Below are 25,152 nucleotides of genomic sequence, written 5' to 3' on the forward strand. Positions count from 1 at the left end.
CGGAAAAGACCTCTCATGAACTGTTTTATTAAAGATGAAGAACACAGTGAGGGAATATTACCCACCTTCCTGAACCTGAATAGAGCCGCTAGATGGACCTTTATTGATGAAAAGGAAAGACCAGAGCGAGCCAAATGTAATAGATAAGGAAGATTTTTTTCTGCAGGAGCTTTAATCGGATGTAAAGTGATTGAGATACCCAAAGAGCATAATCGTTTCCATTTAAGACGGTAAGTCTTCAATGTGCTTTGTGCTCGCACCTTTCCTAAAATGTCACTGCAATCCTGAGGAATATGAAGGTCTTGAAATTTTAAGAAGTCAGGAGCCATGTGTGCAATTTCAGAGATTGAGAATCTGGGTAAAGTATCTGTCCCTCGTTGCGCAATAGCAGTGTTGGAGTCGGAAGAAGATGGATTGGAGGCTCCTGGGATAGTAACATGAGCTCCTGGAACCAATACTTGCGCGGCCACCTGGGGGCAATCAGGATGAGACGGCAGCTCTCCAACTTCATCTTGCGCAACACCCTTGGAATCAACGGGATCGGAGTAAAAGCGTAAGCACAAATCCCTAACCATCGCATGGACAGGGCCATGCTCTCTTGATCCCTGTTGAGGGTATCTGCTGGCGTAATACCGGCATTTTTTGTTCTGCTGTGTTGCAAACAAGTCCAAAGTTAGTTTGCTCCAAGCCTGGAAAACTCTGTTTAATTGAATGTTGTCTAATTCCCACTTGTGGCAGTCTGATAGGGATCGGCTGAGCTTGTCCGCTAGAGTATTGTGGAGGCTCTTGACATGTTCTGCTTTGAGAGTTATGTTGGGAAGTGTAAGCCATTCCCATAACTCCTGAGCTTCCTTTGATAGCGTAGCTGATCTTGTTCCTCCTTGCTTGTTCACATAAAACATGCTGGTGGTATGGTCTGTGCAGACCAGAACTGAAGATCCTGCGATGCTGGGAAGGAACGCCTGCAAGGATAGAAAAATGGCTCTCAATTCCAGACTGTTGATGTGACATTGTCTGTATTTCTGAGACCATTTGCCTTGTACTTGTAAATCTTGGAGATGACCTCCCCATCCTTCCATGGACGCATCCGTTGTCAGAACGAAGTCCGGAGGAATCTGCATGAACGTGAGCCCTTGCTTCAGACTGTGCAGTTGCGACCACCATTAAAGAGCATCCACCATGCGTGGGGTGACTTTGATGATGTCGTCGAAGGAGCTTGTCGCTTGTTCCCATTGAAGATGTAGTTCTTCCTGTAAAGGCCGCATTTTCAGACGCGCCAGTGGGATGAGATTTATGGCTAAGGAACACATTCCCAGGAGTGAAGCGAACAGGCGAACAGAAAGTGTCTTTCTTTTTGACACTTGAATTGCTGATTTCTGCAGGCGGAGTTGTCTTTCTTGAGACAAGAATACTTTGCTTTGCGTCTAGACAAGCACCTAAGAAAGGCAGGATCCTTTTCTGAAGTAATTGGGATTTGCTTGTGTTCACAGTGAGACCCAGGGATGCAAAGAGATTGCGACACGTCATATCGTTCTATACACTGTTCTTTGAAGGACCTTTGATCAGCCAATCGTCCAAGTACGGGAATACCTGGATTCCCCAAGAACGTAAAGTCGCCGCTACCGGAGCAAGGCACTTCGTGAAAATCCTTGGAGCCGATTTGAGGCCAAATTGGGGCACTTTGAACTGATAGTGGGCGCCAGCCACAGTGAATTGGAGGCACTTTCGATGTTTTGGATGGATTGGGATGTGAAAGTATGCGTCTTCCATGTCCAAGGTAGCCATAAAATCTCCCTCGTTCAGGCAGCTTAGAATTTCTGAACGAGTGACCATGCGAAAACCCGGTTTCTTGAGATACCCGTTGAGGTTGCGCAGGTCAAGATTCGATCGCCATTCCCCTGATTTCTTCTTTATGAGAAAAAAACGGGAATAGAAGCCTGTCCGCCTCTGATGAATTGGAACATTTTCTATAGCGTTATTGAGGAACAATGAATAAACCTCCTTGAACAATAAGTGAAGACGAGGGGGAGGGGGTCCCTTGGGCGGAGTAGTTGGTGGTTTGGTGACAAACTCTAGGGTGTGTCCATGTTGAACGAGGTCTAGCACCCATTGGTCTGAGGTAATCTGTTGCCACTGGTGAAACAAGAAATGTTGGCGCCCACAGGGAGGGGAGGAAATATGGATGGTGCCCGGCTGATCTCACTGTTTTCTGTGAGTGTCTCGCCCTTGATTGTTGGAGCGTTTTCGGCCTACTTGGCGAGAGAAACCAGCCGTATTAGATTGGCAGTATGAACATTGATAATTTTGCCAGTATTGAGGCTGATATTGTCTGTTTTGCTGATGGTAACTTCCTCTAGAGGAGTAACCACGCCCTCTAGCACCTCTAAAAGACCCTCGCTTGTACTGCAGGGAACCCAAAGACCTTGCGGTATCAGTGTCCGTCTTGATTGCCTGGAGTGCTTTGTCTATATGTTTTCCAAACAAAGACTCGCCATCGTAGGCCATATCCAGAATCTTTAGTTGAACTTCAGGCCGGAAAGTGGTAGCCTTCAACCAGCCCTGGCACCTGAGAACTGCAGCCCCAGCTAACTGCCTAAAATTTGTGTTCACAATATCCAAGGCGCAGTCTATAGTTTCTGCAGCTGTGCGCTCTCCCTCCATCAAGATCTTCTGAGCCTCTTGACGTTTATCCTCTGGAATTATGTCAATAAGACCAGCCATGTCTGACCACATTTGGCGATCATAACGTCCTATAATCGCCAAAGAATTTGCTGCCCTGATGGAGGCGGCAGCCCTGGTAGAGAATTTCTTACCAATACGGTCCAGACTACATCCTTCTTTATCCGGTGGTGTAGTGATGGGAGTGACTGGGTTTTTTGTTCTTTGTTGTGCAGCCTGTGAAATTTCCGAATCTGGCCGCGGGTGACCAATAACACAGGAGGGGCTATTGATCGGATCACAATATTTTTTTATCAATCCGTGGAAGCACGGCAGGCACAGAAGCAGGATTTTTCATTATTTTGATGCCCTCCTCACATATGTAGCCAATTATTGGAATGATTCTGGAAACCTTTCTAGTGTCCTCTTTGAAATCGTGTAGAAAACACTCTGATTGTTCCACTGTTACTGGCAGTTGAAACCTATCCGCAGCTCGCTGCATAAGGTTATGAAACCCACCTATGTCTTCTGGTGGTGAGTCTGATGGTTGTGGAGTTGGTGGAGAAGGCATGGGGATAACATAAGAATCCCACGGATCCAAAGGAGGATTTTATGGTAATTCGACTTCTTCTACTTCTTCATCAGAAGATGTATCCGGAGTTTGAGTAGGCAAAACAGCCTGTTGAGGTTCCGGGACCGAAGACATAGGTGCTGGAATCTCAGGTTGAGGAATAGGGTCTGGAACTGCCGCAGGGGGGGGTGGTGAAATGACCTGCTGTGGTGGAAAACATTGCCTATAATCTGCCAATATGGCCTGTAAGTCCTGGATGAGGTTCGGGGGCAGATGGCTGGACTCTGAAGCTTGAGACTGCCTCTGGTATCCTGAACGATGAGGAACAACAATGTCCTCGTGATAGTAATGTTCAGTGTAATCTTCATCCTCCTCATCATCTTGACACCTAATGTTTAATTCCGAAGGATGGTGAGCTATTCCAAAAGCTCCTTCGTTTATCATCATCATCATAGTCATCCTCCTCTTCATGAGCATAAGTGTCGAGGAGGTGAGACGGCGTAAGTGGTGAGATGTAAGAACATTCTTGTCTTTGGAAAGATCTTAGTTGAAAAGCCTTCGAGGAGACAGGCGTAGAAAATGTTTTTATTGCCACTAAACGCTTTGTAGAAGCAGTATCTATTGTCGTAGATGGTATGGTAGACAACTGAGGCAGTGGAGACAGAGTTGCTGTCAAAGGGCTCTTGATTGTAGTCGTCGTTGCTGGCATAGTCCACGGAACCATCGTCGACGAACTCAACGTCGACAGAATCATTGTCGACGGACTCAACGTCGACTGGACCCTCGTCGACGGACTCGACGGGATCATCGTCGACAGACTCTACGTTGACGGGACTGTCGTCGACGAAACCATCGTCGACGGCACCGTAGATGTCTTCGTCGACAACGGAGGCTTCGTTGACGGTGGCTTCGTTGACGAGTGTTTTGACTTCGACGAGGAGGCTGTTGTTGGCGGATCGTCGACGCTGGTTTTCTTCGTCACAATGGAAATCCTAGTTGACAGGATAGGAGAGGTGATTAATGAGAAATTGGCGCCGTCGACGAAGGAGCTGAAGACGTGACAGAGATGGTCGTCATAGAAAAAGCTGAAGAGACAAAGTAGCTTTTACTCACTGTTTTATGCTTCTTAAGTCCTTGAGAGCTGACGCTTCTGAGGAATATGAAGGAGATCTCTGAGAAGGACCAGAAGTAGAGTGGGAGGTTTTGAGATGTTTTCTCCACTCACTTGACAAACTATCCTGAGATCTTGCTCTCTTGCTGGAGGTCGAAGCTCTGTCAACCTCTTCAGCAGAAGAAGATTTGAGCCATAAAAGGACTCTGGCCTCCCTATCCCTTAAGGTTTTAGAAGGGAAGGTGCGGCAGATCTTACAATGTTTTGCTTCATTCTTTGGGTAGAGGCAATAAATACAGTCCTTATGTTGATCCTCAACATGGACTCTCTTTTTGTCGCATGTTCTGCAAGGTCTAAACAAGGCCTTCTTGTCAGACATCCTGAAGGAAGCAAAACTGAGTAAGAACTCAGGGAGACTCCCTTCCACACGACGTGCGGTGAAAATCTGAGAACTGGCTCTGCAGAGAGTGTTCTAGAGGGTGCTGTAAGCTGATTGGTTGGGACGAAGTCTTTGGTCCTTTTGGCATAATGAGGTAGATAGGCTACTAGACTTTCTCTTAGGCCTACTACTTTAATTTACCTTTGGCACTGCTTTTTTATATACTGTGGGACTCCCGCCTCGGCGACGGGGAATAATTCAGGCATGTGGATCTATGAAAGATACCCCAATACTGGATAAACTCACCTACTCCTACAAATGCCTACAAAACACCGGACCCCAATACCTCAGAAACAGAATCACCCTCCACGTACCGAAATGAAACCTCTGCTCCACCAACCTCCTCCTCGCCTAAAACCAACACATCCGCAGAGCCAGAGCAGGGAAAAGATCCTTCTCCTATATTGCGGCCAAGCCCTGGAATGAGCTCCCCACCAATATCACACGTGCCCCCCTCTCTAAACTCCTTCAGGAAGGCTCTGAAGACCTGGCTCTTTAAATGAAACAGAACTGCTGATTCCCCTCCTACCTCCCAGCGCCATGAGATGCTCACGGGTGAGTAGTGCACTTATAATTCCCTTTATTGATTGATTGACTAATATGTATGAATTTTATCTTTCCATTTTAAATCTGTGTTCTATGACTTACCCGTATGAATTTTATCTCTGTCTATTTTATGGATTTTTTTTTACCAGAATAAAGGTTTGTTTGACTTCGAAAATAAGATAATATAAGCTACCCAATATTAAGTATGAATAAGAATGAAAAATAGGAAACATTCGAAGGGAGCCAGGGTCTCTCTAGGAAGTTACTGAGGACACACACACAGGGTCAATGCATACTGATGGAGGAGGCCCACAGGTGTGTTGATGGACGACCAGTCGGTCTATTCTGAGTGCATACCTGTTTGTGCACTAAAAATATACCAGATGGGAAATCCAACACTTTTTGGTAGATGCCCCGTCGCCCCAGACTTCAAATATTCCCCTTAGTTTTCAACCAGAAGACCATCAGATAATGAAACAACAAAACAGGATTTTTCAAATAAATTTTAATTGCCTACAAAAATACTTACACCAATTAATTGAATGTAAAAATGTGCAATTCACCACCCAGTTGTTAAATCAAAAAGTATAGGTCTCTCAGCTCGAAGTATGACCAGATGTCAGTTTGCTTAGTTAGCACACGGCCTTTATGATACGCTTTCAAGTAAGACTGTACACGAAAACAGCTCATCTAAATCCAACAATGGCCTTTAGTTATTGCCATGAGTCTTTTGTCAGATGATGTTCCACTGTGGTGGCTGCCTACTCTCCGCAAACATGTAGCAGCTTTCTTCCTTAATAATTTCTACTTATTCGGACAGCATTAGTTTCACATCTCGCTGTCCTCCTTTTCTAAGAAATCAGTCAATGTCCCCTGGTCCACAGGAATCGACAAGTACTCCACTCCATCTGCACCCTGTGGAATACAAAAATACATAAGCCCATGAACACATCTACTAAAAATAATTAGGGTAATATTAATATACAAGAGCAAATATAGCCAGACGATCTCCTTTGGCTCAAACCAGTACGGCAAGGCACACTTGAAAGTGATATTTGGAAAATAGAGGCTACAGATCACTTGTACTTTTGGCAAGTTGCTTTTCCCATCTTTTTTTTCTTCTTCAGTGGTTTGCTAATTTTTTTTTAGCTTACATGGGTTTATGGATTGTTACAAAGGAGGATCTAACATTCAATTCAATTGAACTACCCTGAAATGAGTACTTCACCATTATCAGCTAGGTTAAGTTCCCGCAGCATTAGAAGTCCATTCCAATGCACATACATTTATTGTAGATGTCTTCTTTAACAACTTTACAATTTACACTTTTATAAAAGGAATACATACACTTTGTTACAACACTATCAACAGTATCAAAAGACGTGTTTTTTTCAGTATAGCAACTTCTTCAAAACAAGAAATCCCTTTCACATTACATAAATCTAACACATATGCGGCTGTTCATTGACAAGGAGCTTGACACTGAAACCTTTGAACCGCTTGAGTTGTCAGTAATAATACTACTTGTTTCCTAGGCACCATTAATACCAAGGGCACCATTAGTATAATAGTTATCAGCAGTACCCAAGAAAACCAGCAGTTATCACAAGCTTCTGGGGATGAGGGTGAAACATGTTAATCTACTGCACTTCACAGTAGGACCAGACTCTTCCAGAGCTAGAAACATTTTCCGTTTTTAAGATGTGCGGTGACTGAAGATACACATGCTGTGCATCAACTTTAAAGAGTGCTCTCCCTGCCTCATTGGTATTAGGTAGATGATGTAGGTGTGTGGCAAACTGACCATAAAACTGTTTGGCTAACAACTGCCTGCTGGCGGGCTAAGAGAAACAAATGAGTCCTTGATAAGAATATGTTGTGTTAACCAAGAGGACGCTTGGTAGTTGTCAACTACCGTATGTTCCCTAAGAAAGCCATAGTTGTATCTTTCTTATGGTTGGAGGGTGCTTTAGGGTGAGACAGGTAAGATTCTCTTAGATTTATAGTAGCAGGTTTTGGTACAATTGTCTATCCATCTTGCTGTGCCTGCCTTAGAGATGGAATGATGGTAGTGAGTTATTGCAAAGAGTTGGCCAGTCTTGTTAAAGGGCTTGGCCCTGTTCATGTAGTACAAAAGAGTTCTTTTAACTTCTAACATGTGTAGAGCTCTTTCTGTTGCTGTATATAGTTTCAGAAAGAAGACTCAATAGGGTGACTGTGGTGTAAAAGTAATACCACATCGAGGAAAAATTTAGGATTAGTCCACAGAACAGCTCTATGTTTGTAAACCTGAATGAAGGGTTCTTGTAAGGGGAGTGTTTGCAGCTTGCTAATGCATCTGAGGGAAGAAATGGCCACTAAAAATGGTACCTGCCAGGAAAGGAACTGTAGATGGCATGTGTGTAAAGGTTCGAAGGGTGGCTCAGTGAACCTTGTGAGGACTACATTAAGGGTTCACACAAAGGTAAGCAGTATTTGAGATGAAATTAATTTGTACTTGTAACGCGCACTTATTGCCCAACTGGGGTTTCCTGGCGCTGTACGCATACCGCTGTGGAACCCTTCCTGGCTTTTCCCTGTGAAATGTCCACTCCTGGGCACCCTCAAGGTGAAACCACTCATCCCAGCGCTGTTGGGGCAGTTGTGGAGATTAAGCAAGCTATTGCCCAGAGTTGCAGAGTGAGACCCATGATTAGAATAGGCACTGAGGCAAGAATTATCAGGTCCGAGGAAATTGAGCCCAAGACCCGCCGAAGCGGTAATTGAACCCTGGTACCGGGCCAGACCTCTGCATCAAGGTCTGCCGCTCTAACCATTGAGCCACACTTCTCCACAGAAGAAGAGGTATGACGATCATAAGGCACTCCATAAAAGCCTTAACTACTTGGATCCTAAAGAGGGACAAATGTTCCCTGTTTTACAAGTAAACTGCTATGGCAGCTAGGTGAAGCGAGGCCGGACTGCTCACAATTTCAAAGATAGCAGATGATATCCTGGACATTGGCCTTTATGGGTTTGAATTTTTGGAAATGCAGTACTGGACACATCTTTTGCACTTTCCGCATAACAGGCTTATGTGGTGGCCCTTAGAGCTTTTTGCAGAGTAGTAATGCAGCTTTAGATTAGCAAACTGTAGGAAGGTGGATACCCGACTATGGTTACCCCAGATTTTTGCCTTGTGTTTAGCTGGTTTTCGACTTAGTTGGCCTGGGATCCTGCTAATCAGGGCCCCAGGCTATCTGCTCTCTCTTTAAAATGGACTCTATGCACCCTAGGTGCATAACTAAATTGGCTTGGGTCACCTTATCAGCCCCTGTACAGTGTACTATAGGTACCCAGGGCATAGGTGCATCCAAGGCCTACCAGGGGCTGCAGCATATGTTTTGCCACCCCTGGCTGGCTATCCAAACTGACACAACTGGCTGATCACTCAGCTGGGGCAAGGTTGTGTAATCACCCCTTGCTTAGATATAGTATACCTATATCTAAACCTATATCTGGACATATATATACCTATAAGTCACTCCTATGGCAGGCCTTAACAATCCGGGAGGCAGAGTGCTTGGTTTTATGTGAGATGGTGCTCTAGCATGAGCTGAGCCGGTCTGCAGCTGCCGGGACCAATTCCCTCAGCTGTTCCGGGATATTGCCATACCATATACTCTTAAGTGCATTATAATCCTCGCGGTTATTTGCTAACTTTGGTTTGGCTTTATCAAAACATGTCGTGTAAGGTGTCATACGCTTTGGAATACTACCCCCCCTCGCCAGTCCCGGCGACGGGGGTAGCATTCCACCCTTCTAGAGGACGAAGACATGTTACTTTGCTTAAACGCGGTTAAATCTAACCAAAGCCCCAGCATCACAAAATGGATGCTGCTGCCACAGACAGGAGTCTGGCCTCATGCTGCTGACCGAAACTCCGGCAGGGGAGGCCTGGACAATAGATATCCTGTCACAGGGAGGTGTCACACCACCCTAGACAGGAGATAGTTGGTTGTAGCAAGGAGGGTTGAATGAAACTAGACACTGCCTGGGGAGCACAAGGCTTCCCATGCATAGTCCAGTTCAAACCGGTGCTGGGGCACTCCAGCCCCAGCTCTGGCGCGAAACTGGACAAAGGGAAAGGGGTGTAACCACCCCCTTCCTGGGTCCCACCCATGGGAGGGACCTAGCAGGTAATCCAGCCCCTTGATTTGGAATAAAGGTAGGAGCTGTGCAGATGCACATCAGATTATCCTGACTGAAACTTATGAAACGAAACTCTGGACCCTTTGACATACCACTCGACGTGGAAGATTGAAGAATCTCCCTTGTGGTCAAGGAGTGACCACCCTGTGCAAATAGGCACCATCCAGCGCCTCACCGTTTGCTTTGTTGCATTTCCCGCCGGAACTCGAGCAACAGAGATCGACAAGACCCAGCGTTCCCGCCTTCCAACAGCCTGATCCACAGTCCCAGCGAGTCTGAGACCCGTGGAGGCGACCTGAAGCGTGGGGCCGGCCATCTTGGAAAAACTACGAAGTGCTGACCGTGCAGCTCCCAAGGCTCCCTCGACGCTGTGCATTGGGGTTTGAGAAGCCCCAGCCCCGAGCAGCCTTTGCACCAAAGCTCTCCCCTCTGCACTCACCGAGTGCTGCGTGGGGCCCTTTTGCATTTTTCTGCTCGACGCGTTGGTCCGGTCGCTTGCCCGTTGGCTAGCGGCCCCAGTACCGACGAACTTTTGAATTTGCTCTGCTAGTCTGGTTGCTCCAGACTGGCCCTCGCTATCCTGAAAAGGAGCACTCGCTCTGACCTTGCTGGTCCGAGTAAGAAGCGATCTTCGAATCCTGCGTGGGTTGCATTTGCCAAGGTCTGTTTGCTCCAACCCGGAAGCCGACACCGCCGACAGTGAGAGCCTTCGTGGGACAGCTCGTGAACCATTCCTGGACATCCTCGGTGCCCCAGAGTCCATGTGGCAGGGGAGACAAGCTTCTCGACAACCACCTGATTGCGCCCGACATTGCCTGGTTCCTTCCTGGTTCCACACTGGTCACTGCTGAGTGACCCAGACTCTGTCCCCTCTGCTTTCAGGTACTCTACATCTTCGATCCACCCTTGGATCACACCGGACACTTTTCTTCTGGCCGCCTGCAGCATCTTCATCTCCAGGCTCCATAGATCTACACGACGAAACCAGACTCGACTTTGCACCTGTGCACCCGCTTCCTGTGGGTGGGGTAGCTCTTGAACGCCGGTGCTCCTGTAGTGGTTTACACCTCTAGTGTCTAAGTCTAAAGTTTTGTATTTCTAGTCCAGTCGGAAGACTCCTAACACTGTAACTCGATAACTTTTACGTACCATAGACTTTGCATTGGTGTATGCGTGTGCTCTTAGCGCTGCACCCGAATCCCGCGGGCTTTTCCCGACTTCATCACTGCTAGTCCCAAGTAGTCCCAGCGATTCCCAAGGCCCTAGGCCTTACCACTGTTCGAATAGTGATACTTATACCACTTTTTTAATATATGGTTTGAGTGGCCCCTGGCCTCATCCATAATTGTGCAACTTTCATATGTTTAACTGTGCTTTTGTTTAAACGCTTGTGCTTCTATACTCATAAAGAGTACAGAGGATTATTCTAGTAATAAATACATATATTTTTATAATATATAACTTGTGTGGTGTCCTTTCATTTGATATTACAGGATTACATTTGGTAAAACAGCTGGCTTCACATGCCCTCTTGAGTTTAGCCTGAAGGCTGCTTAGTCCATGCTACCCCTAGGATAGCTTGTCTATAAGGTTGACTTACAACCACCACCATAAGGGATTGTTTGGACTGATACAAGGTGCCCCCAGAATTGGAGACATCATATATCAGGCCAACTTCTCACACAAACTCTAGGACTTGGGTTTCAGATCACTAGGTTGAGCTGTTTGTGGTCTAGGTGGCTAATTGGGCTTGACTGTGTGAGAAGGTATGGCCTGATCAGCCGCTCTCGCAGGGCTGATGAACATTTCCAGGAGCATAGAGTACATGGGCTGCCTGGCCCAAGGGACAGCCACCAGGATCAACATCAGTGACACCTGTCGCATTTTCTACACCACGTACAGGAGGAGTGGAAGAAGAGAAAAAGCATTGGTAAAGATCCCTGATCAGTTAATCTATAGTGCATTGCCCATGGACTGTTGGTGTGGGTACCTGGAGGTGAGTCTTGGGCATTGTGTGTTTTTGGGGTTGGAAGAAATATTGTTGGGAATCACTGTGTAGGACTTGCCGGTGGAGTTCCTACTTGTGAATGTGGTAATGTGCCCTGCTGAGCAGGTATGCAAAGCCAACCCCACAGAAGATGTTCCACTAGGAGTTGTAAGTTATAGTGAATCGCTCAATTCCAGATCCCCTTTGATGTGAGAATGGATATACGTGGTGGTAACACAGAACTACTGCTCAGACGTAATTAAGCATTATGGATTATGAAATTGAGGGCAGTAGAACTTGGTTTGAATATTGGGAGTGAGTTACAGTACTTTCTTGGACAATGACTTGATCATTCTTTGTATATGTCAAGTAACTCTGAATTTAGTGGTCTTTAAGATAAAGATAGAGAGGAATGAGAAGTAGTAACGGACAATATAATGGTTCTTTCTTCACTTATGTAGAGTATGAGACAATATATTCATAGAGTAGGTTGTTTGTCTGTTAACCTATCTTTGATGAATATACAATACTGTTCAAATGTTGATGAATTATATATTCAATGATATCCCTAGTACTGTTAATTTTGTAATAGGATACTCTTTTTGTAATGTTATTCCATTGACCATGAATCATACATTGTGTGGATCTTGTTATTAATTTTGTAATTCTAAAAGACCATGAATCTAATGTATGTATCTCGCTACTTTTGTAACTGTGACCAATATCGGAGTATTCAGTAATTACATTTTTTCTTACGTTATACTCTCTTTCTGTTACACTTTCTAATTCTGTTAAATCTTTTATTTTGTTTTATGTCTATACTCTGGGCTTATCTGTTTTTGACTTTAACCCTTGCTAACCATTCCCTTCATTTATCGTGTTATTATTTAGGTATTGCCTATTCAGTTTACCACCTAGATACTTTCATTACTAATATTTTGAATAGTATAACAATATTAAGAACTTAGTTTTATGACTGATATAGTCAATGATGTCTTCTGATTATGTTTGATATATGGCTTATTCGAACCATGTACTCGATTATACTGATCACTACAAGATGGCACCTATACGTTCAGCACGTCACTTAGATGACGATTGTGACGCTTGCTATAACGAGATTTAGATTTTCGAGATGCGGATATGGTTATTAGGTTTGAGATGGATATATAAGTATATTGCTTTTATCAATAGACTTGGGAGTAACTTATGTCCTTGAACAGATTTTGACTGAAATAGTCATATACACTTTCTGATTATGTTTGAAATATGGTCTACACGAACTACGTACTCTATTAAACTGATCACTACAAGATGGCATCGATTTAATATACGTACGGTACGCTATTAAGTAGAGGAGTGTGACGTTAGTAATCTTGAGATTTTTATTGCCGAGACGCGGAAATGGTCAAGATGTTTGTGATGGATACATATTGATATCGATTTTACCGTTAGACATTGTAGTAGCTTATGTACTTGGGCATCTATTGAATGCTCCACAGTTTAACCACAGTTTAATAGTTGCGTATTTGATTATATTTACAAATTTTTTAAGCTTATCTACTTACGGACCACTCCAAGATGGCTACGGTCTTTAAAAACGTATATATAGCAACGTTAAGATGGCGCTTATGGTGCATGTCATCGAGGGAATAGGACTTAAGTAGTGTGGCTCACTGGTTAGAGGCGGCAGACCCGAGAGCAGAGGACGGCCCGGGACCAGGGTTCGATTCCCGGCGCGGCAGGTTTCTGGACCAGGGTCAGCGGACTCGATAATTCTCTCGCCTCGGTGCCCACTCTGATCAGCGATCACACTCGGCAACTCTGGGCATTAGCTTGCCTCATCTTCACTAACGGCCCCACCAGACCGCCGGGGATGCCTGGTCTCACCCTGGAGATACCCATTAAGGGACCATCTCTCAGGGAAGCCAGGAAGGGTTTCGCAGCGGTCGAAGCGCCTTGGGACCCTACGGGTAAGTAGTGCGCTATATAAATGCCTATAAATACATACATATACATACCGGGATGCAGTAATCCATACAGGTACGGAGATGATAGTTAAAAGATTAGGATACGAGATTTAATGGGGAATGGAGGCGTATTGTGGTTATACTTTGTTATAGTCCGACTATACAGGACTCATTTTCAGTTTTTTCTGGAATGATTTAACACTTATTTTAGTTTACTACACCGAACGGTTGACTTGCGGTTCCATTTGTTTTTTTTTTGTTTTATTTCACGTAGGTCACAAACTTGTGACTTGCTGTTATTCTAATTTTGCATCTTACTTCGAATTTATTTGAAGCTTGCTGATGAGATACTTCTCTCAGCCCTGGAACGCAAAACCTAAGGTGAGATTATTTTATACCCTCACCATTGATACTTTTTTAATGTGTTTGGGGTGTCTCATTTGCTTATTTGCGGTCCTATCTCACTTCAGTTCATAAATACCTTAGCTCGACCTTACATTATCATTTTGGACACAGTATTCGGTTCTCGTTAAGAATAAGTGAGCAAGGCACAAGGTGAATAAAGTCAGACATTCAGGTATATCAGACCAATTGCTAGGTTTGTTCAGGTAATATTATTTATTTTACGTTGTATGTTTTTCGCACTTTAGGTTTTCGTCCTTTAAGAACGCACACATTTTTGAGATTCTTTCATTTATTACTTATCGAAAGAGACAATTATTAGATGATTGGTTTGCTTTTGCGTTTAATTGTCTATGCCCTCAGATATTCACGTAAGGGGTTATATGATATTACCTTTTCATTTTCTCACTGGACTTTGGCATTATTGTTTCTTGTATCTGACTCTTTTTGTATTTGACTTTTTTCTGCTCTCTAGTTATCACGATTTTGGTGCCTCCCCTTCTTTCTTACTGGACTGTGGTTATAACGCTTTCTTTTCATACTGGACTTTGGATATAACTCTGTGGTGGATTGCTCTCACTCTCTTTTTATAATAGTGGGTTAAAACTGTGATAACCCACTTTCAGTCTGATATAGATATAGAATGGTTAAATAATTTGTGTTTCCTCTTGGGATTTCAGCCCTGAAGAAGTCATCCATGCATTATATTGCACAACGAAACCCGTGTTGGCTGTTTCTTCTGTGTATTTGAACATCTAGCTGTGCCTAGAAAAGTTTTCTTGGTTCTACATTGTGGATTGGGAAGATTGAATAAAGACATTGACCTTGGATCAAGAATCTGTTGGACTTTCTCAATATATTATGGACTACTAAGTTTACCAATTGAGGGCTCAAGGATGTTTTTTGAACATTTATAGTACAGTACTGGACAGCTATTTGGAAGGTGTTGTCAGAAGTGATAGAAAGACTAATAGAGCTCTCTGTTAGTATAATTTTACTGCGCATCCAAGACTTGTCCGTGGGAGGGGGGGTGTGTAGGGGGGAGGTGGAGAGAAAGGGATGGGGGGGGGGGGAGAACCTGAAGCAAATGCAATTTAGTGGTCATCAGTATGTTACTAGCTAAAAGAGACCTAGCAAGCCACTGGCCTCCCAGGATGAAATGGTGTGCTAAGTTGGAAGACCCCATTTATTTGGCCAGGGACTGTCGACGTAAACACACTAAGTTAAGGGGCAGTGGTGGACTTACTCCGGGCTTTGAAGTGATAGCAGTGGTTGATGTGACAACGTTTGCAATATCTCCCCCATGCTGGGCATATTCTAGGCTGAAGTTGGGCAGTCCACGCTTGATATGTTTTTTATGTACGGTTATCAACTTATAAGTTATAGAAAAAATCCAGTTTTAGTCAGTCCCCAGACTTCCAATAAACTCTGAGACAGAAGTGTGGTAGGATAACATCTGAACTTTTAGCAACCAGACAGTGGATACACACAAATTGTTTAAGCATTCTGTTTCCCTCTTTTTAAACACACTCAAAATTTCATATGAAAACCCCCCAGTAAACCTGTCATGCAGAGCTTTACACTCCAGGAGGATCCAACACCGATGTCAACAAGAGGCCCATTATGATGGAATCTGTCTGGCTGGGTTGGGGATGAGACTGGGGAGTAAACAATAGAAGAGTGAAGGCATGGGATTTAGCTAAATCTGCCTGTGACAGGGAAGGCCTCTCTGAAGGTAATCAAGTCCTTCGGTGCAGCCCATAGGGGCCATCCTCTTAAGGGCACACCAACACCTCCACACACCCAAGGCCAGTAGTTCCCAAACTAAGCACCACTGCACCCCCGTGCACCAACAAAACCAGTCAGGGGCACTGTGGTCACACTTGCTGAGCAGAGTCCTTTATGAACTACACAGATCTCTGGAGTGCAGGCCAGGTGTACAGAGTCTAATGCATGTTATTTGGTGCACTTTCTGCCTCTTAGCGACAAACCGGCAAGCAGGAGGCGTAAAAGCAGGCAATCTTCCTGTCCATTAAGCCTCAGCAAATTTCCCTGGCTTTTTCACCACAAGAGGCGGTGCTGTCTGTTACGAGGTGCTGTGGTCCCTCTACTGAAGTCAAGGTAAGAACATATTTGTTTTATTTACAATACTCACACTATGTTGGCTCTCTCCTGGTAGTTACATTTCTGAAACGCTATATTCGTGGCTGCACAGGCGAAGTTCTGTTTGAGGCTTAACGCAACTGTTAGGAGCGCCGCTAAGTGTTTATTACACGGTTGCTTGCTGCACTGCATATCCCTGATCCTTTGAGGCTATTATCACAAGAACCCACCGAAACGCGTCGACGCCATTCCTGGTATAATTCAAGACTCCAACATCGATGTTGATGTACCGACGCTGTAGTAGCAAAATATCGATGTAACCACAACGGAGCCCGAATATGCAATCTGTATTTATCAATGTTATGGTGTACTTGTTCTGTCTTCAACCTCAATTGTGCAGATTAGTCAGCCCAACAATATGGTTCTTTTACAGTGTTTTCAAAATAAATGAATTTTAAAATTTTCAATTTCTTGATGTTGTATATAATTGTATTCTTGGTATTGGAAGGTATGTTTAAGTAATTCTGCCTCAAGGGAATTTCTGATATCTTGGTTGGACGACACTGTAGTCCTCCCAGCGGATATCAGTTAGCTGTTCTGGGGGCTGGTCATATGAACTGCCTGGATCGGAAAGGTGTGTGGGCACCCGTCAGGTAACGGGTGGAGGCAGAGGAGGTAGTGTGCTTAAGTGTGGTGGTGGTGGAGGTAGAAAATATAGGAAAGAGCTGGTGTCCCTGTGGTTTCTTGGCACTGGCGATACAAAAGGGGATGATGGACGGAGCGTTTGAGCAAATCAATCTCACCCCCAGTCCTTGGTAGCATGTTTCCGGTCCAGGGAAGGCATGGCTTGGTAGTTCGGGCTGGACTGTTCCCATGAGGCACAGGGTCAGACTGATTTGCATATGGCCATGTCTGAAATGGGGTGACAGAGTGGGCTAAAGAACGGTGATGGATTAAACCCAGATCAGTTGACTGGGGGTGAGTGCTTGTATTGTCAATGCTCTGTCTATCATTTCCTTTAGTTTTTCTTTGTTCGCCATAAGTTGGCAGGGTATGCTCAGACGTGAGTCCCTTGCTCACTTTGCCACTGGATTCAAGCAAGCCGGGCTGAAGACGGCTGAAATGCCAGAAACCGGTCCTTGGTAGCTTGTTTCCAGTCCATGGAAGGCATGGCTTGGTAGTTCGGGCTGGACTGTTCCCATGAGGCACAGGGTCAGACTGATTTGCATATGGCCATGTCTGAACTGGGGTGGCAGAGTGGGCTAAAGAATGGTGATGGATTAAACTCAGATCAGTTGACTGGGGGTGAGTACTTGTATTATCAACGCTCCGTCCATCATTTCCTTTGGTTTTCCTTCTTGGCACTGGCTCCATAGGAGCATCCAGTGAGGGTTATTCGAAGGCAAGCCTTTTGTTGCAAGGCATTCCTCTTACTGTTTGAGCTGTAGTGGTTTCGACATGGAAATTACCAGTGACAAAGTATATAAAGAGACGCTTCTGTCTTGGGTCTCTGTAGTATCGTTGCCTCCGACCCAAGGATCTAGCTAGTGATGTTTTGTTGTCCTTGTAACTTCTCAGAAGGAAAGTGGGGAGGCTGACACAAGGACCGCTTGGGCTTCTTGTGCTTCTTTTTAGATTTGGACTTACCTGAAGACTTAGATCGCGACAGCAACCTGTCTCAGGAACAGGTCTGTCTCTTGAAATTTGAGTGGCCTTTACTCAATTTCCTTTGGTGTTCGACTATGTACAACTTGGCTTCAAGGTGCCGGATCGACTTTCCATGCATCAGGGCACATTCCTCACACGACTGAGTCATGACCTGACCCTAAACACCAGAGACACATCTCATGGGGTCTGTCACAGACATTTGTTTGCAATAGTGTCTATAGGGCTTAGCCCTGTAGTTTTAAGAGAGCAAATATTCTCTTGCACACTGGAAAGAAAATTTGTATAGGTGAGGAAATATCCATCAGAAAATTCTTGCCTTTTTGCTACTACTAAACATGACACTGAGCTGCTCGAAAAGTTGCTGCAAATACATGATCATGTAGCACCAGAAATTTCAAAAGACATGTTTAACAGCTGCAAGCACAGAGTATGCCACTACCACCAGACTCACCTTCTTTGTCCGGATGAGTTTGTGGTCCCTGAACTCCGTCAGCTGAGCTCTCAGGGTCAGATCGCTGTTTACTAGAAAAGCCTCACGACACTGCTGATAGAAATCTTGAAAAGATAGACCTGTGTGGGAGATGACAAGTTACATTATAAAGGTCATTTAAACTCTTATATGTTTTACGTTGGCTCAAATAGGAAACAACGGTTGCTTACAGTTTTACTGTTGCTTTTACTCTCGTCTACAGTATTGTGGACCTCCACTCCACTGCTTTAATTTATAACTCCCATACAGCTCCGAACCAACGCAAGCTTGCCACCATATTTATATACATGATTGGCACAGTTGTTACTGGTCTCTTTTTACCTTTTAAGTGTGCTGAGCAATACAGAAAATTACTGTGTTTTGCAAAGTTCTGGTGGAAATTTCCTTGTACCAGAGAGGCTGTTACCATGGAGATTTGGCATGAAACATGAGGAGAACTTCCGGAGTTCTGCATAAGCATGGATGCTTTTAACTTGTCTGGCTGCCAGGTTAGATCCAGCACAACTATACCCTCAATTCCCATTCATGAACATGAGCAGTTGCAGTTATTTTATGAGAAAGCATGAAGCCTCCTCTATTCAAGAAGCAGAGTCTAGAATTCGAGTGTACCAACTAATCATAAAATCATGCACCATATTAAGAATGTCTCTTGGAATCTGTTATTCCTAACTTTACATTTCTTGAAATATTCTGACCAGATCCTAAAGAGCTGTACAACAATAATCCATATGGTGCCCCTTGCCAGCAAATTCCACATATAATAGTTGAATAAAAAAACACATGCTCTATTTTGATCAGAGGAGGGGAGTTGAAACAGAAAAGATACCACGTAGAACACTGGTCTGGAATAAGAGAGAACGGCAGCAAAGGGTAAGTTTTGACAGTCTACGGAAGAGATGTGAGACAAAAAGAACAGAGCACAGGTTATTATTCACACGTGTGGAAAAGTACCCCCTTTTGACATGGTCAACCCCATTTTTTGCCTGGTATTTGATGTAACCTTGACTGAAGTGCACTGTGTTCCTGCTAACCAAGTCGCCAGTGTTCTTTCCCCAAAACAAGGTTCCACAATTGGAAAGGCCTTTAGCACCCCTGTAAGTCCCTAGTAAATTGTACCCCTGGTACATAGGGCATGGATACTAAAGAGGGTCCCTAAAGGCTGCAGCATGTATTGTGCCACCCTAATGCACCCACCACCAAACTCATGCAGACTGCCATTGCAGGTTGCGTGAAATGGTGCATACAAAAGTGAAAACTCGACATGGCACGCACCCTGTCGCCATGCCCACTGACACTGCATGCAATATTTGTAAGTCACCCCTGCAGCAGGTCTTAAAGCCCTAAAGCAGGGTTCATTATATCACATGAGAGGACATATCTGCATGAGCAGATATGCCTGTGTGCTGTCTAGCCCAATTGCTATAGTACAAGTGAACAGGGAAGCCATCTTGAGTACATGTCCTGGGCACTGGTCATTACGAGTTCCCCATCTACATGAGGGCTTCATTGAAACCTATGCTGCTTGGTACCAAACACCTTGTCTTGATAAATCTGTACTGATACCAGTACTAGATGTATTATGACACGCACCCAGCTTAGAGGTATCCACTGCAAACACACCAATCGCTAGTGTGCTGTCTGACTGTCATTCACCGAGGGGGTTCTGACCTCCTGGAGCTGAGAGCCTTCACTCTCGGAGGTCAGAAACAATGCCTGCTCTGGCCGGAGGTGTTGGCACTTCCTCCAAGTAGGGTGGCTAGTAAACATCATATCAAGGTAGGAGGCTGCAAAGGCCTTTGCCGCCTTTGATATGCAGCCCCAGCTTCCCCCAGACAGGGCTGCCACCCCCTGTCCAGGGCCCATTGGCACCAGGAAAAGATGGGAAAATTAGCTAGTCAGGAGGCGTATTCACTACCAGGCTAGTTACACTCCTAAGGTGAGCTACCTGAAGTGAACACAAAATGTAGAATTCCACCATCTTGGTTTTTGGTGAAATTAGATACATTGGGTCAGGATTATGACCACTCCCCACAGGAAGTGGTCATATAGGGGTTGTTGGCACCCCAAAGATAAGTGACCCATTGGTTACTACTTAACATTCCCCTTAACGCCCCTAAATTGAGTATTTAGGTGGCAACCCTGACACCAAGAACTCAGATTAAGGAATATAAAATCGATATCATATAATGTTGACCTAATGTATCCAATATATTAATATGCCATCTTACGAATCCCTTGTAAATACACTTGAATCCTGCATACATTGAGAATCGGGCCTAAACCAAACTGACGCCATTTTGGTGTACATGTCTGAGATTCAGGCAGCAGTAATGTGCTGTCCTTCAGCACGTTACTGCTGTCAGCCGAGTTACATAGACAGCTGAATTCCTGTTATTCTCCCACTGTTCTGAGGCCCAAGGTTGCATCTGGTTTCAGAATTGATAAGCACATTCCTGGAGGCGCCGTGCGTACCCTCCCAAAGCTCCAAGACGAAAGAAAGTCGCCCTTCCTGACCTGCCCAGTAACGAATAGCTAAGCTTTGAACTAATCATGTGTGCCATATATGGTTTCTTCCTGGAGCGAAGGGGCCAAGTGGCGTTCTTCCTTTTCAAGTGATTATGTGTGTCGAACTGAAAGTATATAATTGACCTGTTTGAATATTCTATTCTATTCTATTCAGGGTTTGGTGAAGCGCAACAGCAGTCTACTTGTCACACTGACTGGGAGTTGGACGGGGAGGCTCCTCTGCGCAGAGTCCATTTAGAATAAATGTTTGGAACTTCTTCACTGCCAACTGACTGATTATTATTTGCTAATTGGTATTGGGGCTATTGGAGGGTATGGCTCTATTAGACTTATTTTTTTAGTACAACAGTTTGGGGGCTCGTCCGGGATTCCGCGTTGGGGTTGTCCTCCCGTACTACGGGGTGAAATTAGGACATTAGGGGGTGCGCTCTGGTCGAGGGGGTGGACTGGGTAATAATTCTGGCTGAACTCCGCTCTCGCGATTAGGGAGCCCCAACTGCTAGTGACCCCTCGCCGGGATCCTATGAGGTGAAACCTGGGAACTGACTGTGCTGGTCTTCAGGAGCTAGCAGTGGAGAACTCGCAATCAGACCTGAGTGCACCATGTGAGTGAATTGTATTGTATGTATTTAGACGTCTTTGGAACAAGCACTTTGGAGAAGCGGCTTAAGTATTGTATGTATACCGACGTCATTGGAACAGGCCCTTTTGAAGAAGTGGCTTATGGAAACAGTTAACTGTATTTGGAAAGTAGTGGTCGGCGAGCCACAGGGAATCTGGGGGTCTGACGTGGCAGCAGAGTGGCTGCACGGGTGGATGCCCCACAGACTTGTTTGGTGATATTTGAGCCAACATCGGACGCCTTAGTGTTGCACGGAGAGTTCTCACTCGGCCGGGTTCTCTTCGGAAAAGCCCTAGGAGCAACTGGGTGAGCCTGGGTTCTGGAGCCACGCGCCCAGCCACCCGGCCCAACCAGCACAGGACTATGGGATGGTCTGTAAGAGGGTTCGTGGTTCGCCTGTCTGATGATCCCAGGGCAGTCTTTGGACTGTCTCTTTTGTGAACAGTTGTTGGTCTGGAATACGGCGTGATCGATTCCCCGAACAGGAGTCGACTGGCTCTGTTCGATTAGGTTAGTACAACACAGATTCAACAGACACAAGAAGAAGAGGACAAAGCAGAGCAGAGAAAGCGAGAACTGAGGGCTAGCTGTAGACCTTTTAATGCCAAACCATGCCTACCAGCACCTGTCCCGACAATCGAGACAAACCAACTCATCCTGCTGCTGTGCATCTACCAAGAACCCCGGTGGGCTGTCAGCACTTTGCAACCTTACAGCAAACTCCCTTGGAGTAGAGGAGTTACTCCCCTGCAACTTGCAGGCTCCAAACAGCAGTCTACCATTCTGCTGCCCCCTTTTTACACCGACGCAGCAGCCGCCCAGGAAGAGTTCTCTGTGTTCCAGAAGGTCAGACCAGTCTCCGCATCAAGTGAGAAGACGCCAGGACCAACCAGAGCCACACAGCACTAATACCTGGGCATCGGACCCCTTGCGGCAACCAAAGCCTGTTTGAATCGAATCCAGACTTCAACAACTCCAAGACCGAGCAGCCATCGAGGGACGTCAGCACTGAGGAGACCCACTTCGAGAGTGGCCTTTTGTCCCCTCACCCGATGAGACAGACAGCCGCGAGTGCCCGTGACGTAATAGATCAGCCGATCTAACTCCTCTGCATCCGAGCGCTCCAACCCGGTTTTCTGAGAATGAACTGTGCTTCCGTGCTCCCAGGGCACTCAAAAACCGAGCCTCCCCGTAGTGATGTATAGAATTTTAGGACCCTAGTGTAATTTTGTTTGTGTTCCCCTGATGAGGGGTGTGCTGTGGAATTCTTATAGCAGGTTGGACTGTTAGAGTCCGCATGACATATTGTACTAATTGTCTATGGATTTTAATTAATTGTTTTAGCTGAGCTAATAGTTCTGGAGCTGTCATTTGTTCAATGGCAGGATGTGGTGTATAGCTGGCTAGTACCGGCCATGTCGCTCCAGGTCTGCCTAGTGGACAGGGCCTGGTAATGTGATTTTGATGTTGTAGGGCGCCTTTAAACCAGAGCTGATGCTCTTGGTAAGTTAGTGGAATTTCAATGTCCTCGTAAGGAAAGTATTCCTTGGATGATCCTCTATCTTATAGAAGTGGAACACATGTGTTGTTGGATTTGCTTGTTGAAAGATAATCCATGAATAGAATACCTCTGTCTGCCGATATTCATGTGCCTCTATGACAAAAATTACCCTACCACCTTTTGCTGTTAAGCCCTATTCTATGAGCTTTATAGCTATTGTTTTCCTTACGTTTTTTGGGATGATTATAGCATCCACACCGTCTTATTGAAAACCTGTAGTGTCAAGACCTGGCTGGTTTGCATTTACTGCAGTTCCACTTTCCCTAGGATTATCCTCGTCGGTATCCGACATTTTGTTGAAAGTCTTGCTGAGCAAGTTTCAAGGAAATAAAGATAAGGTGCACAATATTTTGGAACACTGTATCCTTCAACGTTGAACAAACCAAAAACGTAAAAAATAGGATTTTTCGTCCAACTCAGTTATGGCGGATATTTTATCCTTTAACCCACTCCAGACGTCTATTGGAGTATTTTACGGGATAAAGGGGTCTCTGTGAAAAGCACGACTGAGTTACTCTAGTATCTAGCGTTACATTAGTGCCTTACCAAACGTTTGGCGCCATGTAGTGTAGTTCCTATATTACCAATAGGCTCTGCGCATTGGAATAATATATCCCATAGATGTGACGTAGGTCTCTATCGAACATATTAGACTTAATTGAGAGTGCCAGCTAGCTCAGAGGTCACTAGAAACCTTCTCGAGTTCACAAGAAGGTTTTTAGTTTCTGACAACCGCATAAACATGACAACTTTGTTTCCCCAAGATAAAACTGATCTACAGAATCGTGGAAACAATAGATAGAAATTTTACTCATTCGTGCATGCTTCGTTTCATCAGAGGTGCAGAGAACTAGAGAGACGGGTGTTTTCAATGAAAGTGTTTATTGAACAGTCTTCTTTCTCATGCAGAAGAAATGAACTGCTACAATCGTAATACTGGTTGCAAAGTATAATGCGTACAGTAAGAAGAGTAGAATAAAATAATACTGTAAGAGCATTGTATGGTTCCTAGACCATAGAGGAATACATACATAAATAACAAAGGCTAAAAAGTACTCAACTGGTGCTTCTTAGATACGCCTACCCCGATGTACCTAACCTAAGCCTGGTACGAGGGAAGAAGTAAGTGAGGTGTAGCATACATTTAGTATTATTTGCCAAGAATCTATCCAAGATTTCTCTTAGGGTCTAATCAGCTCCCTATCTTGGTTTAGATTGAAGACCGTCAATCTCAGGACTCCATTTCCCAACAACCAGCAAGGGTAGCTTGGAAACACTGGAGCTGGATTTCTCTGCAAGAGAAAAGACAGATCTCTCTCAGTGCGTCTGCTGGAGGGTCGGCTTCCTTCAGCACTCGCTGTAGCAGGATGCGTCAGGCAAGTAGATAGTCGAACTGCTCCAAACCAATGTGTGTTTGCTATGGCAAGTGTGGGCATATTTCTACCTTGAAGGTGCCAAGTTTGACGTATAGTTGGACATAATAACGTCATCAAAGAGTCTCAGTTCTTTGAAAACTCCATAATTTCTTGGATAAATCAATATGCAAGCAAGGGGAAGTCCCTAGCCGCTGAAGCAGAGTTTTCCAAGAAATCGTTGTGGATTTTCTGAACTAGTGGAAGTAGCCCTGCCGTATTTGGACTGCATGAGCTATGTCTAAATATGGTTATGATTTCTATGCCTATATAAGGATATGGTGATTCATACCTATATAAGGGCATGAATCGGGAAAATTACACTAGGGTCCTAAAATGCTATACAACAGTGGGAGCTGCTGGACTTGTCTCGAAGTCTCCCTCTGGGCCTGTTTCTAGGTGCCCCACTCTCTCTCCTTGGGTGTAGCGCGCAAAGCTACCAACCCGACCAGTACCTCCGAACCCCGACGCTCCAGGGCAAGTAAAGACTAACTGCTGGTGGTTCTTTGGACCTTGGCCCCCAACCACCTAAAGTCCTGTAGGGGACCCCCAGAAACCTATTGCAAGTAACTGTTTGCAGTATATGCCTTTTTCCCTATAGGAAAGCATTGCTGTGTAAAGACGCATTTAAGTGAAAATGTAACCTACTGTAAAAATCAATATTTCGAAAAAGACTTACTTGATCCCAAAGTTTTTGATGTTGAAATTTATACAAAAATACTTGTTGTTTTTCTGAATTGGTCTGGGATTTATTTTTGTGTGTATCTCATTTATTGCCTCAGTAAGTACAACAAATGCTTAGCACTACCTTCTGATGAGCCTAAACTGCTCACCCACACTACCACAAAAGAGATCCTTTAGGTTTGTAAACTTGTGCATCTGTAAACCAATAAAG

At 44.8% G+C, this 25,152-nt stretch overlaps 1 protein-coding gene across 3 annotated transcripts in view; it reads right to left on the reverse strand.

Annotated features, from left to right (window-relative positions):
* Positions 1-5,815: 5,815 nt before the first annotated feature.
* The window catches only part of ORC2 (origin recognition complex subunit 2), a 484,925-nt gene continuing 465,588 nt past the window's right edge, over positions 5,816-25,152 (reverse strand). For all 3 annotated transcript variants that reach the window (XM_086955229.1, XM_086955227.1, XM_086955228.1), the window contains exons 16-17: positions 18,098-18,216; positions 5,816-6,240 (exon numbers count right to left, since the gene is read on the reverse strand). In XM_086955229.1, coding sequence (XP_086811355.1) covers positions 6,154-6,240; positions 18,098-18,216 — 206 coding nt within the window. In that variant the 3' untranslated portion in view covers positions 5,816-6,153. The remainder of the gene's footprint in view (positions 6,241-18,097; positions 18,217-25,152) is intronic.

This window comes from Lissotriton vulgaris, chromosome 2_1, assembly GCF_964263255.1.
Source record: "Lissotriton vulgaris chromosome 2_1, aLisVul1.2, whole genome shotgun sequence".
Taxonomy (NCBI): domain Eukaryota; kingdom Metazoa; phylum Chordata; class Amphibia; order Caudata; family Salamandridae; genus Lissotriton; species Lissotriton vulgaris.